Source organism: Lampetra fluviatilis, chromosome 28, assembly GCF_964198595.1.
Source record: "Lampetra fluviatilis chromosome 28, kcLamFluv1.1, whole genome shotgun sequence".
NCBI classification, from domain to species: domain Eukaryota; kingdom Metazoa; phylum Chordata; class Hyperoartia; order Petromyzontiformes; family Petromyzontidae; genus Lampetra; species Lampetra fluviatilis.
Genome location: NC_136302.1, coordinates 13,130,704 through 13,147,272, shown reverse-complemented (window position 1 = coordinate 13,147,272; position 16,569 = coordinate 13,130,704). Strand labels below are relative to the sequence as shown.

General features: G+C 49.5%; 1 protein-coding gene across 13 annotated transcripts in view; it reads left to right on the top strand.

Annotated features, from left to right (window-relative positions):
- KIF1B (kinesin family member 1B) overlaps nt 1–16,569 on the top strand; it is a 109,869-nt gene that overhangs the window by 52,544 nt on the left and 40,756 nt on the right. For 9 of the 13 annotated variants that reach the window (XM_078869814.1, XM_078869813.1, XM_078869803.1 and 6 more), the window contains exons 4-20: nt 235–414; nt 1,011–1,076; nt 3,632–3,810; nt 4,231–4,342; nt 4,780–4,857; nt 5,393–5,458; nt 6,510–6,527; nt 7,160–7,238; nt 7,736–7,814; nt 8,701–8,843; nt 10,481–10,519; nt 11,410–11,693; nt 12,219–12,298; nt 13,049–13,124; nt 15,072–15,151; nt 15,496–15,602; nt 15,955–16,038. In XM_078869814.1, coding sequence (XP_078725940.1) covers nt 235–414; nt 1,011–1,076; nt 3,632–3,810; nt 4,231–4,342; nt 4,780–4,857; nt 5,393–5,458; nt 6,510–6,527; nt 7,160–7,238; nt 7,736–7,814; nt 8,701–8,843; nt 10,481–10,519; nt 11,410–11,693; nt 12,219–12,298; nt 13,049–13,124; nt 15,072–15,151; nt 15,496–15,602; nt 15,955–16,038 — 1,750 coding nt within the window. The remainder of the gene's footprint in view (nt 1–234; nt 415–1,010; nt 1,077–3,631; nt 3,811–4,230; nt 4,343–4,779; nt 4,858–5,392; nt 5,459–6,509; nt 6,528–7,159; nt 7,239–7,735; nt 7,815–8,700; nt 8,844–10,480; nt 10,520–11,409; nt 11,694–12,218; nt 12,299–13,048; nt 13,125–15,071; nt 15,152–15,495; nt 15,603–15,954; nt 16,039–16,569) is intronic. The other 4 variants (XM_078869805.1, XM_078869815.1, XM_078869807.1 and 1 more) reach the window with 3 other exon arrangements.

Below are 16,569 nucleotides of genomic sequence, written 5' to 3'. Positions count from 1 at the left end.
ATATAATCTGGCAGTAGGGGAGCAATGTTGCTGCCACTGGGGGTGCCCTTTCAAATGTGAATGTAGGATGGGATGCAAGTTGCTTCTCGCACGCGAAGCGCTCTAAGACGCAGCAGCGTAAAGGGGGGCGGCTGCATTAAATGAAAATCGCTGCCGTTACTGTGATGATGATTGTGTTGTTTGCCGTGCCGTTCCCTCTCCACGTGTGATGCACGCCGGGCCCTCTCTACGCAGCCGGACGACTCGCACTTTGCGTCGCAGGAGCAGGTGTACAATGACATCGGGGAGGAGATGTTGGAGCACGCCTTCGAGGGCTACAATGTGTGCATCTTCGCATATGGGCAGACGGGCGCCGGGAAGTCCTACACCATGATGGGCAAGCAGGAGAAGGGGCAGGAGGGCATCATCCCGCAGGTGAGGCCTCGCTGCAAGCTGTGACACTTGCCCTTCGTCAACGCATCGGCAGGGTTAACGGCCTAGTGATTACACTGAATGCGGCCTTAACACGAACAGTTTCACAGCCGATATTATCGTCCGTAAATAATGTTTGCGTTGGACCGCGTAAAGATCTGACCAAATTTGTGTATTAAGATGCCTATGCCACCTAACAAATACAATGTTTGGTTATGGGAGGAAACCAGAGAATTCTGAGGAAACCCATACATAACTGGGGGAGAGAATACAAACGCCATACAAATACAAAGGCAAAGATCCCCTGTGTAGTCCCTAACAGGGTGCATGGGCAAGTGCTGTTAGCAGGTTGTAGCAGCGCCTATGAAAGCCGGCACGGCACACGAGGTGATGGGTGGCCAGCGCCACGTCCACTCACACATTCACTAAACACATTCATATGCTCAAATACTCGCATACTCACACTCTGCATAAAACAGGAGAACATACAAAGTCCACATAGAAATGCGCCCGAGTCGGGAATTGAACCCAGATCCTTCTTGTTGTGAGGCACGAGTGCCACCACTGCGCCACCACGCTGCGTTGTCTCTCGTGTGCAGCTTTGTGAAGACCTCTTCCTCCGCATAAACGACAATGGGAACACGGACATGGCCTACTCTGTGGAGGTGAGCACAGCGCCCCCCCCTACCCCCACCCCTACCCCCCGTGCCACCCATCCCACCACGCCGCGCTCAGCAGTCGCACCTGTGCAGGTGAGGCTCATAGCTGCCAGATTAGCTCATTGCTCTGAGCTGCAGCTGACAGCTGGGATTCACCCGCAGGCCAACCGCATCTTTGCCTCGTGAGGTCGCAGGAACGATGGCGTGAAGCATAAACACTGAGTCCCGCATACCAGACGCACGAGACATCAAGAGTTAGATCGTTACTTACGTGAAGTGCTTCTCCTTTCTGTTTATTTTTACTTTTTTTATCCAGGAAAACCTGACCGAGTCGCAAGACTAATTTTTAGCAGAGTCCTGCCTAGTTTTTGCAGTTGAGAATTAATTTTTTTTTGTAATCCCAATTGAGGAATTTTCAGGTATTTTTTTCAGTATTGGGAGGTTTTGGGCAATACCTGTTGCATTGTATGATTTTAGTTATGGGAGAAAACCAGAGGAAACTCGTACAGAACACGGGGAGAACATACAGACTCAAAAGCAAAAAGGCACCCATGTTGATAATCGAACCCAGGCACTTTTTACCGTGAGGCAAGAGTGTTACTACTGCGCCACCCTGCCGGCCTTATATGTCATTAATTTGGTGTTTCTTTCAGCTGAGTGGCACGACGCTGTTTTTTTTATATTTCCATTCGTTTGGAAAAAACAATAGAGGGATTTCAATGAATGCTGACAAAACGATGTGAAATGATTCGAGATTTGAAGCTTTCGTGACTGCAAGGATTCATACTCTTAGGTTTTTTCGGTAAAGTCACGTAGATAAAAAATAAAATTTAAATTAATAAAAATAAAATAAAAATCACGATGTTTCGGAGGCAACACAAGCTTCCGTCTTCAGGTGGAACCGTCACAGCACGATTACAGCAATCGTGGAACCGTCACAGCACGATTACAGCAATCGTGCTGTGACGGTTCCACCTGAAGACGGAAGCTTTTGTTGCCTCCGAAACGTCGTGATTTTTATTTTATTTTTATTAATTTCAATTTTATTTTTTACCTACGTGACTTTACCGAAAAAACCTAAGAGGATGTGAAATGAAACGTGAGCACTGAGCTCGTAAACACTGGGCGGGCTCAAGCATCGACTAAAGTGGACTTTGCACTCGTGATACAGGTATCCATTATATTTGAAAATCGATGATTTACCAATTAATTTAATGGTATGCAAATGTGCCTTTAGGGTTATGCAGTGAACTAGGCAGAACAATCAAGGCAGAACAATTTGACGGCAACTGTAAACAAGACGGCATCAACGAGATATTGCGTGATTCGAAGTGCGGTATGGGCCAGCGGTAGCTCGTTCCTGCTTGTCGCAGCAGATTGTAGTATGAAATCGGCAGGCCACTCTGGCTAATACTGTGGTATTGTAGTAACCATAAAATATTACGTGCAGTCCGCTTCACGGTGGACGTTAAAGATCCCGTGACGTCTTTCAAAGAAGAATAGGCCATTGCGTGCCGGCGTTGTGGCCTAAATTTACCAAATTGGAAAAGTTACAAATTACTTCATTGGGAAACGCATAGCAATTATGACCCGCCTTTTAATTTTTTTTACCAGGACCCTCCTGAAAAGGAGTCTTGAGACTTAATGAAGCTGTTCCTGGGTAAACAAACATTTGTGACCCCCGAATCGCGACAATTAAACCACAGGGCGGACGTGGACAGGTGGCGTGAATCGTTACAGGTTGTTATTCAGCCTTGGTGCGATGCGTACGGCTCTGAGATCTCAACTTGGTTGTAAGCTCCCTTGTCAACACAAACAAATTCACATATTCAGTCATATTAATGTTTCAGTGTGCAATCAATAAATCTATATGGCATCACATTATTTTTATTGTCTCATGATGACAGTCATGGAAAGCTGTTTTGGCATTTAAAAACATTGGACTGCTGATTTTGTTTCTAATAATATTAATACATAATTGAGTACATTTGGTGGATGAGGGTTTTAGGCTAGTCACAAGTTTAAAGGATTTCAAGTCACGCCAGCCCTTTTTGATCCATGCACGTAACCCTCAACAGCGCAACTTCAACTCTGATGAAGCTTGGAAAGCCAAATGGAGCTCACAACAACAACTGCCATTCACCACTCAGTGGTGCTTGAGCCATGCTAGGTGCACTTTCTTTTAATTTGCCAAAATGACAATTTCATTGACTGTCAAAACATTCTCCTCGTTTCTCAATATTTTGTGACAACACGTGCAGTGTCGCTAGGCATTGACTGTATCATTATCTCCAGCCATGATCTATCCACTGCTGGATGAAGGCTCTCGGAATGCCATCCCCATCACCAGTCTCGATGCGACAATCCGTCTCGCTTGCTTAGCTTAGGCCACAAGCAACTGACGGACGACCGTTGAGATGCATGCGTACGTTCAGGCACTGGGCCGCACTCGCTGTTTACGGTGACGTTGAGTTCGCGACGGTGGTGCCATCTCAGGAGAAGGCAACGGGTGGGTGGGCGGGAGGGGCCACTGTGTGACGGTGCCGCGCTGCCGCCCGCAGGTGAGCTACATGGAGATCTATTGCGAGCGCGTGCGCGACCTGCTCAACCCCAAGAACAAGGGCAACCTGCGCGTGCGGGAACACCCGCTGCTCGGGCCCTATGTGGAGGACCTGTCAAAGCTGGCCGTCACCTCCTACACGGACATTGCTGACCTCATGGACTCCGGCAACAAGGCCAGGTCGGGCATGCACGGGCACGGGGCGTGACTATGGCCCGCATCCCTTGGCCCAGGCCCAGGCTTGAGTCGATGTGGCCAGAGGAGAGGGCGGCATGGCATCTATGTTAGGTGCAGGTCACGCGTGTTTGTATCTCCGTGCACGTGGTATCATCGAGGGTATGTAGGGGCAGCTTCTCCACAATCCCTCTGCAGAAAAACATCACGAGACAAACCAGATTAAATAATGAAATAACGCGAGCAGAATTAATTAAAGGCGTTTAAAGGTCATCACTTAAACGATTTGCGTTTGTGTGACTATCCATGCCGAATGAATCTGCAATGACAGACATGAATTAATGAATGGCGTGTTACGTGCCGGGTGGGAAGGCTGGGTTCGATGAGGGGGGCGGGGACTGAACGTGGCGTCTGCCTCCCCTGCAGAACTGTCGCCGCCACCAATATGAACGAGACCAGCAGCCGTTCGCACGCCGTCTTCACCATCATCTTCACGCAGAAGCGGCACGACGTGGAGACCGACCTGTGCACCGAGAAGGTGAGAGTCCACGCAAGGCTGCACCCATGAGCGGTTCCACCCACGCATGGCTCCAGAGACAAAGATCCTTCCGTGCATCACTTTTAACAAATTGGTGGGACAAGTGTTCCGAGTGAACGCCTGTTAACGAGCACACAGGGAGCACACAGCCAACACAACTGAAGATCACCACTAAGTGACGGGACCATGGCGCCTGTGCCAGGCCAGGTGCACACGGGAATACACACGCACATTTGCGTGAGCATCTACATTTGCGTTCGTTTGCTTATAAGTTTACTTGAGTGTATGTGTGTGTGTCAATTTACACGTGCACGTCTTGGTTTTTATAGGCATGTGCTCTTATGTGTCTGTGCATATTTGATTGTTGTGCGCGTGTTTTATTTCGTGGCTTCTGTTCTCCACGGCGCCGCGAGCGATGATTTGTCTCATGTGCGCAGGTCAGCAAGATCAGCCTGGTGGACCTGGCCGGGAGTGAGCGGGCCGACTCCACGGGAGCCAAGGGCACTCGGCTCAAGGTGAGAGAGACCCACGCCCCTGCGTGGTCCTGCCCCTCTCGGCACACGGCACCTCCTGCACCGCCTGCCGGGCAGCTCAACCTTCTACAGTGCTCATCTTAGGCAGGAAGGTGGCGGCGGCAGCAGAGTGGTAACACTCGTGCCTCACAGCAAGGAGGCCCTGGGTACGATTTCCTACTGGGGTGCCTTTCTTTGTGGGGTTTGTATGTTCTGCCCCTGTTCTGCCTGGGTTGCCTTTGGGCTTCACGGTTTTCTCCCAGAGCTAAACTTATACATACAATGTAACTCGTATTGGCCAAACATCCCACTGCTGACAGATGACCTTAGATGGCGTTACACACAGCAGCAACATGGTCCCCTCCTGTGCAAACTTGACAGGACCCTCCTGAAAAAGAGTCCTGAGATTTTCTAAGAGTTTTCTGGGTAAAAATGTCTTGTAGTAATAATAATAAATAATAATCAGCAAGCCTGAAGTGCAAGTGTTCGTGGTCATCTCGTGTTTCTGCTCACCCGTCCAATGCCTTGCCGCACACAGGAAGGCGCTAACATTAACAAGTCTCTCACCACGCTGGGCAAGGTGATCTCCGCCCTGGCCGAAGTGGTGAGTGAGGAGCTTCTTTGATGCCCATCAGGCTGCGTTTGCCAGGCTAAGGTTTTGTGCGTTGTTGCCACCGATGTTGCTATCGCCTTTTCCGGAAATGCTGCGGGCATCTTCAAACAAAAACGCGCCCTCTGCTTCACAGCGGACCGTAACAATCCCCCGACGTCATTTGAAACGAGTCAGCCATTGTGTGCTGGCGATTCGGTCCAAATTTGAAAAATGACACCACAAATTCCTCGATCGAGGGTTACATACAGCAACATCGCCCCCTACTCGGAAGACTTGTGTGATCGTGCATCATCACAATAATAATGAAGATTATTCTGATAAAAGCAGCACTGGGGCAGCACTCATCCATCTCTAATGGTGCCTGTGGGTCCGTGGTAGAAATTCCAAATGGCTATGGTGGATAGTTTCCAGTGTTCCTATAGACAACCATTGCTCACTTCCCCTAAAGTGGTAATCTTTTTATCAATCATGCAATGGATGACAAGCTGAAAGGATCCCAAGTGGGATTTTCTCTTAAGACAGCGGTTTGAAAACTTTTTGCAATGGTGGCCCCCCAATCAAGACGACTGATGTACCATCCCCCCCTCTCCACTCGCCCAATAAACACAACTTAGCCACATTACACAGGGAGATCACATGTCCACACCTCTAGTGTTGTGTATTAGTGTGTTTTGTGTTGGTAAGGCCTGTGTTCCAAGTTGTGTTTTCATATTTTTGTCAAACAAGGTGCTCACCTTCAACACGCACATGCATATTTTCTCTATCCATGCAGCAGCCTAAAGACTATCGGGGAGCATGCCCCACGGGGTCCGAACCACTGCTCTAACACAATACCACCCATCTTACTCCTCTCTCAACCTTGTTATTGTGTGCTGGGTTTTTTTGTACGAATTACAATGACATTTGTGCGATGACGTTTTTAATGTTGGTGCCTGGGTGGTGTTTGGAGGCTGCTCTTGCTGTCACCGCACAGATGAATTGATGAACTGAGTAACTGGCTCTTGTGTTTTTGCTTGCTTCACACACGGCCTCCCTCGCTTAGGATTCTGGACCAATCAAGGTACCACAAAGCCCTGCCTGCCGGTCCGCAGACCTGTCCTGTTTGTTTATCTTTTTACGGTCAGCGATCGAAATGTAAATGTAGAAGTCCCCGTATGAATCTCTTGCGTCCAGCCGCTCACGGAGACACCGCAGAGTAGGGATAGGGGCCCCTTCTGAGAAGCGCCAGTACGGAGCACCACTACGTTGACCCCACTGGTCACGTTAATATTCTGATGGCGATGAGATTTTGTACCAACCAACTGCAGTGATCATTTTTGCGTAAGCAAATATACTTATTTTGACACAGTTATTGCATTCCGCACCTTGACTTAATCTGGGAACGCTTTCTTGAACTTTTTTTAATGCTTGGCATTCTCAGGGTTTATTGGAAGTGGCTGAGGCTCAGAGAGAGAAACTGAGGCACGCAACATCTTAAAATTAGCAATAAATTCAAGTAGACAAGATAATCCACGTTATTTTAAAAGATAAACACGTATGGAGTTCTTCTCTGAAGAATGCTGCCGATTGGAGGAACGCATGCTGATGCCGCGGTCGTACGTTTGAGGTGGTCACATGATGATGTCCTGTCTTACATGGTGTCGCTTTGCTGGTCGTGTTGATTTATCTTCGCCGATGTTTATTTTTCCACAGCAAAGCAAGAAAAAGAAAAAGATGGACTTCATCCCTTACCGGGACTCAGTGCTCACCTGGCTTTTGAGAGAGAACCTGGGTGAGTGGGGCGCGTTCGTAAGACGCTTCTTCTCGCCACACCGATTCCACAAGCACGCTTCATTGCCTCGGGCGGCAGGGTGGTGGTGCAGAGTTGACGCTTGTGCCCCACAGCAAGAAGGGTCTGGATTTGATTCCTTTCTCGGGCGCCCTTTTTGTCTGGCATTCATGTTTTCCCCCTGTCTGGTACAGCTACAATACCGTATCATTTTAATGGTATTGGCCAAACATCCCAATGCAAAAAAATACCTTCAAATTACTCAATTGGGATCACACATAGCAGCAACATCACTCTCTACTGCAACCACATGGCAGCACCGACCTGATAAAGTTTATTGACACTCAGTGAGGCTTTCCTGGGTAAAGAAGCTGAACGACAATATCAATAACAATCTGTAGCTGACTTCCTGGCTGTACATTAAACCCCGAGAATGAGACGTGGTCGCTAATACATTTATGATAAAAAAAATTGTTTTGCTCAATTGTTCCTTTGTGCAGGAGGGAATTCCCGCACGGCAATGGTGGCAGCGCTCAGCCCAGCCGACATCAACTACGACGAGACGCTCAGCACGCTGAGGTAGCGGCAGCGCGGCCCAGCTGCGCCCCCTCCTCCCTCTCTTCGTGCCACAAAATGCGTCCCATCGCCCGGCCTAGAGGCAGTGGGGGAGGCTGCCCCGAGCCGGACGCGGAGTACTGGGTTGGGTAGCTTGCTGCTACCCACATGCCGGCACCGCTTCCATGCACCGAGCGGTCACGAGTCGATGGGAGCGGTCAGGAGTTCGTGCCAGACCTTATCTGGCTCCACTTGCGTAGACATTTTTACGAGGGCGTCTGTGGCTCTGAAGGAGGAGGTGGCGTCTCCTTTGAGAAACTAGCGAGTAGCATTTGACCACTCGTCTATGATGACAGTTTGGGGCCATGATTTGATTCACGTGCAGTCACAGTTGGATACAATTGAGATTTGCTCAACGTTCGTTGTAATTGCAGAATCTTTAGTGACCACAGGTGTTCACGACCCTAGTCAAATGCAATGAAGAAGAATTGTAACAAATAGTTTTTTACATACAGGAATCTATACATGTATCTTGAATGTAAGATTTAATTTTCATCAATGAAACAACGCCGAAGAGTAATGCAGCGTTTGTCCATGTAACCCCGTTAGTTTTGCTCAATTAAACGTCTTTTGTTTCGAGTCCACATTCTTGCTTTCCCTTAAGGAGAGTGAGGTTGAGTGAGTTGGTCTGCTGAACTTCTCAACCCACTGCTACCCTACCCTGTCACACCATCCTTGATGTTTTTTGGCCACTCATCACATTGGGCCTTTGGGCCTGTGCTCAGAAATTGCATAAAAACAACAACACCACTCCTCTTCCCGTCGACATTCCCCACTGAGGCTTCTCTAATGGGAAAGTTGGAACGGAGCGGAGGTGACGGTGAGCACCGGCACCGTTGCGTGTGTGCAGGTACGCAGACCGAGCCAAGCAGATCAAGTGCAACGCGGTGATCAACGAGGATCCAAACGCGCGACTCATCCGCGAGCTCAAGGAGGAGGTGGCGCGGCTCAAGGAGCTGCTGCTGTCCCAGGGCCTAGGCGACATCGTCGACCGTGAGTGGCTTCTCGCCTGCGTTCCGCAACGCGCCAACACTCGCTCGTTAAAACCCCAGCGACGGTGCCGATGGCACCGGCTTGAAAATCCTTTACTGCTGTCTTCCGTGGAGAGACTAGCCCCGCCATAGAAATGTGGACTTTCCACTATCGGCTCTCGGCTGCCATTGGAGATGAGCGCCACCTGAAATGTTGGAGACTTTCTCTTTTCCTCCATTGCTACTATGCCTTGCCAGCTCAGAAGGAGGGAGGTCCTTGGTCCTGAATATTCACTCTATATTTCTCAAATGTAAGATTGTTGTTAATAATGAAGATGCTGGTAAAGTATTGTCTGGCCTATTTTTTATGATCATTCCGTTTCATATTTGCAAAATGTAAGAAACGATTAAAGAGTCATACTTTTCACGTTAGCCAGATGGGCAGTGCCTCACGTATGCTTCCACATGGTGAGCGGTTCCACCAGAAACCAGATGATCATGAAAAATATATATACGCCGCAGAATTAACCAAGGTGACCTGCCGGATGCGAACCGCAAAGCTTTGCCACGGGTGGTGAACGCCCTCCGCTGGGCCTCGTGGATATCCCATAATGATAGGCTTGGTGCAGTGACCCAACGTGGCCCCTCTTTATTTACCCAACAATAAAAGCAGAAGATGATGATGATGATGATGTGAGAGCCGGGGGGGCGGGTGGCCGGGAGGGGGGGTTGGCATATTTCAGTTAGTCTCCTTGGCACTTGTGTGTGCAATGCCACGAGATATAATATCGCACGCGGCGCCGTCATTTATCCCCCCCCCCCTTCACCGTGCGTGTCGCAACATGGTAATAATTTGAGGAATAAGAACAATTTTAGAAAATCATTAATTGCACTGAGGTTGAGGCGACGCATTGCGCTGAGTTTAATTGTAGTTCTCGATCGAACATTGCTTCCGATTCACGAAATATGCGCACATTATAAATTGTGTTTATTACTTTTCTAATGTAAATGTGGTGCACATGTACAGAGCCAGCTTGCGGTCATAAACCGGCCTTAATCGATGGTGAATCTGTTCTGTTTATCTCTTCAGCTGTTGTATACCGTAACAGTTCGCAAACTCCATTCGTTGGATTCCATTCCGGTCAAGCATCCACACCTACTCACCCATCTGCGTTTGCAAGCACTGCATGTGGCATATTTGTGTGAAAGGAGGACTGGCTGTAACTAAAAGTTGGACCACGCTAGTTCGTGAAGACCAGAGCTTTCAGAAGCTCTGCTTTGCTTTGTCTTTCCCCTTTGTCAGAGAGGGGTGGGGGTTTATTGTGACCACCCCCAATGCAACTAACTTATTGCTGCACTGTCATTATTTTCACCTGCATGGTGTGAACAGCAGGAGTCTCTCACAAATGTACTTTATTTAGGGCTGCCTTCCAGCTTTGTGGGTGTGGTGGTGGTGTGCAGATCATTTGTTTGGTTTGGCGGAGGTGGGGGTTGTTGGTTGATGCAGCTTGTGATGCTGTGGTGCGCTGGGTCGTGCGGTGGTGTGTTGGTGGTTAGTCGTGTGCCGGGTGGTGTGCAGGTGGCGTGGTGGTGTGCGGTTGTTGCCTTGACTTTCTGACTGTGCCCTCTCTGTCCTCTCCGTCTCATGCCGCCCCTCAGTTGACCCCGAGTGCGCGTACATCGGAAGCGGACCCAAATGTGTGTATCGTCGGCTTCCCCCAAAACCCGCTTCCCCGTTGCCTCGTGCACACCGCCTCACGGCCTAGTTTTGGCGCTTTGCCAACACGGACCCTCGCAGACCCGGTCCACGCATGGCTCCTCGCGCCCGCCAAGCCTAGCGCATCCCGTACGCCCGCTGGGCATCAGGATCAGGCGTGTGGCCCGGACGCGGAGAGCTGTGTCGGATCGTGGTGGTTTGGTTGGAGAGCCCCTGACCCAGGCCCGAGTTTGTGACACACGTGCGTGTGGCCTGCTTTGACCCCCCCTCACTACCGCCTGCTGTCCCTACACCCTTCTCGCCCTGTTCCGGTTCAAGGTTTGCTCCCTGTGCACGGCCATGAGCTCGCGTTGTTGTTGAACTGGCACTAATGTTGCAGTAAATGTTGCTTGAAATCGCACTCATGGTGGATAAGCTCTCGCGCGGGGTGTTATGCCGCCACATTATTGTTTGCCTTTCATGTTTGCCCAACTGCTTCCCCTTAATTCCTGGCTCTTTGTTTTATTTTTGCCATAAAACACGCAGCTGATGTAACTTTGGATACGCTTAAAGAGCAAAAACCCCATCCAGTTATCACGAATTATAATAAGAACTTCTATAGGCTATCCAAATCCACAAGCTGACTTCCTGTCTGCTAGTAGTCATTGTTGATTAATGTGACAATCCCTTAGACTCGCATTAACTCACCGTGTGAAAGTAATGCCAATGTACTCAACCCACATTTAATCTGCAGTTAAAATCATATTTTTACAAACTCCTTTCTCACATACTTTTTTTTCTTCTCCCTTCCTTTTTTCCTCCCCTCCCATTTTTTCCTTTTCTCCGCCCTCCCTCATCCCGTCTCCACCCCCCCCAACCCGGACCGAGGCAGACATGAAAGACGTTGAGAACAATAACACCGAGGGGCAGGTGGCGGGCGACGCGGGCGACGCTAGCGCCACCGACAGTGACCGCCCTGATGCTCTCTCCCCAGCCACGACTGCCCTCGCCCCCTTGGCCGCCTCCACCAATTCCCCGCTCATGCTGTGCGGGCAGTTGGGCATCGGCGGGCCCGGCCTCATCAACATCGCCAACGCCGCCGCGGTGACGGCCGCCACCCTGCAGGAGCGCATCATGTCGGCGCCGGGCAGCGAGGAGGCCATCGAGAGGCTAAAGGTGAGCGCGTACGCGGCGTACGCGGCCTCCACCGTTCGGGAGATGGCGGTGGCGTGGCCGGATCGCCAGTTTGCGGCGCCACGGGAGAGCTATAGGCTGGTGTGTCGTTTTGGTTTGACGGAAGCGTCCCCACGTTCGAGTTCCGGTCACATTGTCTCTCCGCCCATTTGAGCGACGAGTGGTGCCCCTTGTCTCCATGAGCCAGTGGAAATTCCACATTACCATGGTGAACGTCGGCTCCTCAATAGGACGACCGATGTTGACTTCCACAGGGCATTTATCACTTGATTTGTCTTGAGAGGTTGATTTGAGCTAAATTCTCTCACTGTAGCCACACCTGGACAGGTGTCGTCTTCTTATCGGCAGGGGATTCATCGTGTATGGAGCATCACACCACCTCCTACACCTCAACTCAGTCTGTGGCTCCACCTTCACTGCCACTACGGGAGATGCGTTTGGTTGCTGAGCTCTGATGGAGCCGTTTTACACTTTTTTTTTCCCACCGGCTCGTTTTGTCCTTCACAGGAAACGGAGAAGATAATCGCTGAGCTGAACGTGACTTGGGAAGAGAAACTAAAACGGACGGAGGCGATCAAGAGCGAGAGGTGCGTGCTCGTCGCTGCTCCCCTGCATGTTAGGACTCCTGTTTCCCAGTGACAAGGCTACCATGAAGTAGACTTGTGTGTGCACTGTCCTGATCCTGAAAGGCAATGTAATCATCACATACCTGGTAACCCCTTATCAGTGCCCTACATTATTACAGACCAATTCAGATCTTATTAGTCACCCTGCGCCTTTATAAATCTCAACGTTCATCCTACAAAGTCACATCACAAGGGAGAAATACAAACAAATAGACAACATTTTTTTTTGCCCGTATTGAAACAGCTGTACGCCGTATGGACCTGAACTCAATTTCCCAATACAAGAATACGGGTAAATCATATGGGTTGACAGATATGTCATCACAATTAAGTTCATTTGGTATTGTCCCCATTCTTATCGTGCAAGGGTGTCTGTGGTAGTTACAGTCGGGGGCGATGTTGCTTTTTGTTATCCAAATTGAATAATCTGCAGGTAATTCATTTTTTTTGGCAAATTTGGACTATGACGCTGACATGCAATCGCCTACTTAGTTCAAATCACATCATGGGATCTTTAACGTCCTCTGTGAAGCAAACATGTAGAATTGTATGGTTAATACGCAACGCAGTAATAACCAGGACGGCCTGCTAGATTCGAATGACGAACGTCTATAACAAGCGAGGGATGCACGTCCAGGGGACTATGTAAATGTAATGTCGTTGTCGTGGTTGGTGTTGTGCGATTGTTTCAACTTCGGTTTGCGGCTCCAGGGAGGCCCTGCTGGCGGAGATGGGAGTGGCTATCCGCGAGGATGGTGGCACGCTCGGAGTCTTCTCTCCCAAGAAGGTGATTCCTTCGTTCTGCACCAAGTTCCATGGTCACGGGGCTACCGTTACGTTGCCTTCTGCGGCATTGCTTTTGGTGCTGCTGCTTTCATTGGTTGACTTTGCACATTTGTGTGAGTGCGTTTCAATTGGTACTGTTTTGCTTCGACATTATTAGTTGCTGGAGACGTTTGTTTTGTGGCAGTGTGCCACGTGGCAGGAGAGAATACCGCTTGTGTTAACAAAAGCCTGCAGCAGCGTTGCGATGCACCGTGCTTCAATGTTTGTGTTGCGCAATTGTGTGCTTTCTGTCAATTAACTTTTCACTAATCTCACATTTCATTTTTCGTTTCATGCCAATGTTCTCTTGTAACCCTCCTAATGCTGAAAATGCTTGCAAATCCATGTGCCAAACAAACCAAACTACCTGTGACAGCTTTTCACTGGGAGACCGTGCAAGCTGTTTACGGACCCCGTTGGGGTATTTTCCCCTAAAAAGGTTGGTTGCTCAAGCGATTTTTGTTAGTGTGCTGAAGTTTTACTTTTAAAATGTCCCTCTTGCTTAACCCTTTGTGAGCATCAATCTGTCCTTTTTTCCCCCAGATCTGCAAACTAGATTCTTTACCCCCAATGCTGAGCTCTGTGTTCCTTTCCTGCCTTGGGGCCCTGGTAGTGACAGCAGCGCACTGTTGGTGAGCGTGTGCTCGCGGTGCACTTTGTCTGCAGTGGGCAATGAGTCCGGCCAGAGTTATACAACGGAGTCTGGCTCCTTTCCGTGTGAGCAGCACCTGCCCAAGGCCACAGTGGCATCATTTGGAACCCGCTTCTCGAGAGAATCATCGAGCTCAAAATCCCATCCGTTGTTATTTGATTTGTATCTCAATCTGGTGCAGCCCTATTATGAAGGCCCCATTTTGATATCCTTCATTGTATATGCAGAACATATGCATGAAATGGATACACATGGCAAAATACTGTCTGCAAGGCTTGTATCAAGGGAGTGTGGTAAAGGGGGACTATTTGGACTGTAATGTCATCAATCAGGGTCGTTGTCTGACCTCTCCTGTTCCCCAGCCGACTGTTGAATGCTTCCCAGAGTAGACGACGCAAAGTGGCGAACTGACCCGAACCAACTAATGCCACGTACCAGGGCCCTGAATTCTTGAGAGGAAAGCACTTTCACAAGAGATGTATTTAAGCCTTCCCCACTCCCATCACGGAGCCCCCTCTCCTCGATATGTCTGAGTGTCATCTCTAACTTGCGTGCCGTGCAGTGCTCCGGTGATGTTCCCTTGGGCATGCACAACCAACCAGACACAACCTCCTTTGTGGCGAATTAATGCATAGCATGCCAGGAGCCCCGTGTGTCACTGCGAGTCAATGCTATGTCAGTTGCAGATTGTCACTCGTGACTCTTATTTAAACCCAACGCTGTGTGTAAATGATAAGAAACCTATCGCTCCAGAACAATGAGCGCAGGCCGGAAACAGACGTTGGCCTAAACAACAATGCGACCACAAGTTTAGTTCTTGAGCTGGTGGTTTGGTTAAGGCTGACAGAATTGTACATGCAATGCGGTGATCAGTTGACATACATGATGGGAGTTGTGCCTGTGTTAACTATGTATAAATGTTTTAAACATTGTTTATGCAGAGTATACATAAACTTTCTGTAAACGATGAGAGCATTGCACATGCAATGTCGTGATCACATGACACACACGATGGGAGTTGTGCCTTCCTGCTGGTTGTGAGCAGCGCACCTCTGTGTGTTGTTAAAGCTCCCTAATCGATAGACCAAAGGGATGGGGGTGGCCTTGTGTGGATCGTAAACTAGCCCTGCGACCGCGGCGCTTGGTAAAGAGGCGCAGGCTCTGCTGGGGAGCGTAGAGACAGACAACGCTGCGCGTTCTGACACTGACGCCGCCGCCGCTGCCGCGTGCCCTGTTCCTCCAACACCCGCCCGGCAGACCCCACATCTCGTCAACCTTAACGAGGACCCGCTGATGTCGGAGTGCCTCCTGTACTACATTAAAGACGGGATCACAAGGTGAGTGCGGAGTTTGAGAGCGCTACTACCATAATCGTTAATAAAGCGATCGGTTAATTTCCTCCATGGACATATCTTTGTAGATGGCAATGAAACATCATGGTATCTGTGCATGCAAATAACTCATTCATAGTTGATTTTTAGGTTAGGCCACGTAATGCTCTGGTCAAATTTGCATCAACGAAAAAGTTTTGTTTCTGATCCCAGAAGTGACATCACTAATACGATGTCACTTGCACGCTTGGCACCAAATGTGATGTCGCGCACGATTTCCTGCATCTCGTGCCGGAGTCGCGAGGTTCACGATAACGCGGGTACCCGTACGGGGCTGTGCGCGTGCGCAGGGTGGGTCGCGACAGTGCCGAGAACCGGCAGGACATTGTGCTGAGCGGGCCCAATATCCGCGAGGAGCACTGCATCTTCCGCAGCGAGACCAAGATCACGGGTGAAGGTGAGCCGCTCCGATCACTCGTGGTCGCTGTGGTGTGTGCACGGGATGCTGAGGATGGTGGCGGTGATATAGATGGTGTTGAAGGTGGTGGCGGTCATGTTGATCATGATGATGATGGTGGTGGTGATTATTGATGTTGATGGTGGTGGCGACGGTGATGGTGACGATGTTGATGGTGGTGGCCGTGGTGATGTTGATGATGATGATGGTGGTGGCGGCGGTGATGGTGACGATGTTGATGGTGGTGGCCGTGGTGATGTTGATGATGATGATGGTGGTGGCCGTGTTGATGGTGACGATGATGGTGGTGGCCGTGTTGATGGTGACGATGGTTGTGGTTCTCACGTTGCAGTGGTGGTGACGATGGAGCCGTATGAGGGGGCGGAGACGTACGTCAATGGGAAGAATGTCACTGAGCCCATGGTGCTGCGCTCGGGTGAGCCTGAGATTTTTCAACCAAGAATCTATATTTATGATTTTGGAGAAAATAAAGCAATGGTTGTTTTTGTTATTGATTGCGGATCAACAAACCATGACAGAGGTGACACACTGCGTGTTACGTTTGCACTCGAGCGCTCTCGAGAGGAGACTGATCCACCAACCCTTGCCGGTCAAGTGCCGAATTGCAGCCTTGTGCCACCATTCCATCCTCGGTGAACTCAGAAATGATCTTTGAATATTAAACCCACTTTGGGCAGCATGGTGGCACAGTGGTGATGTTCATGCCTCAAGTCAGAAGGTTCAGGGTTCAATTCCTGACTGGGGTGCCTCTTTGTGGAGTTTGTTTCCTCTAGTTTCCCCTCATAGATAAAAATGAAACCACAGTGTAACTGGTATTGGCTAAACATTCCAATACCTTAAATTTACCTGCAAAATAGTCAATTGGGTTGACAATTGTCTTGAAGCGGTGAAGCTTTCCTGGGTGAACTCAGCGTAATAACAATAACAACAACAATGTTGTTGCTGC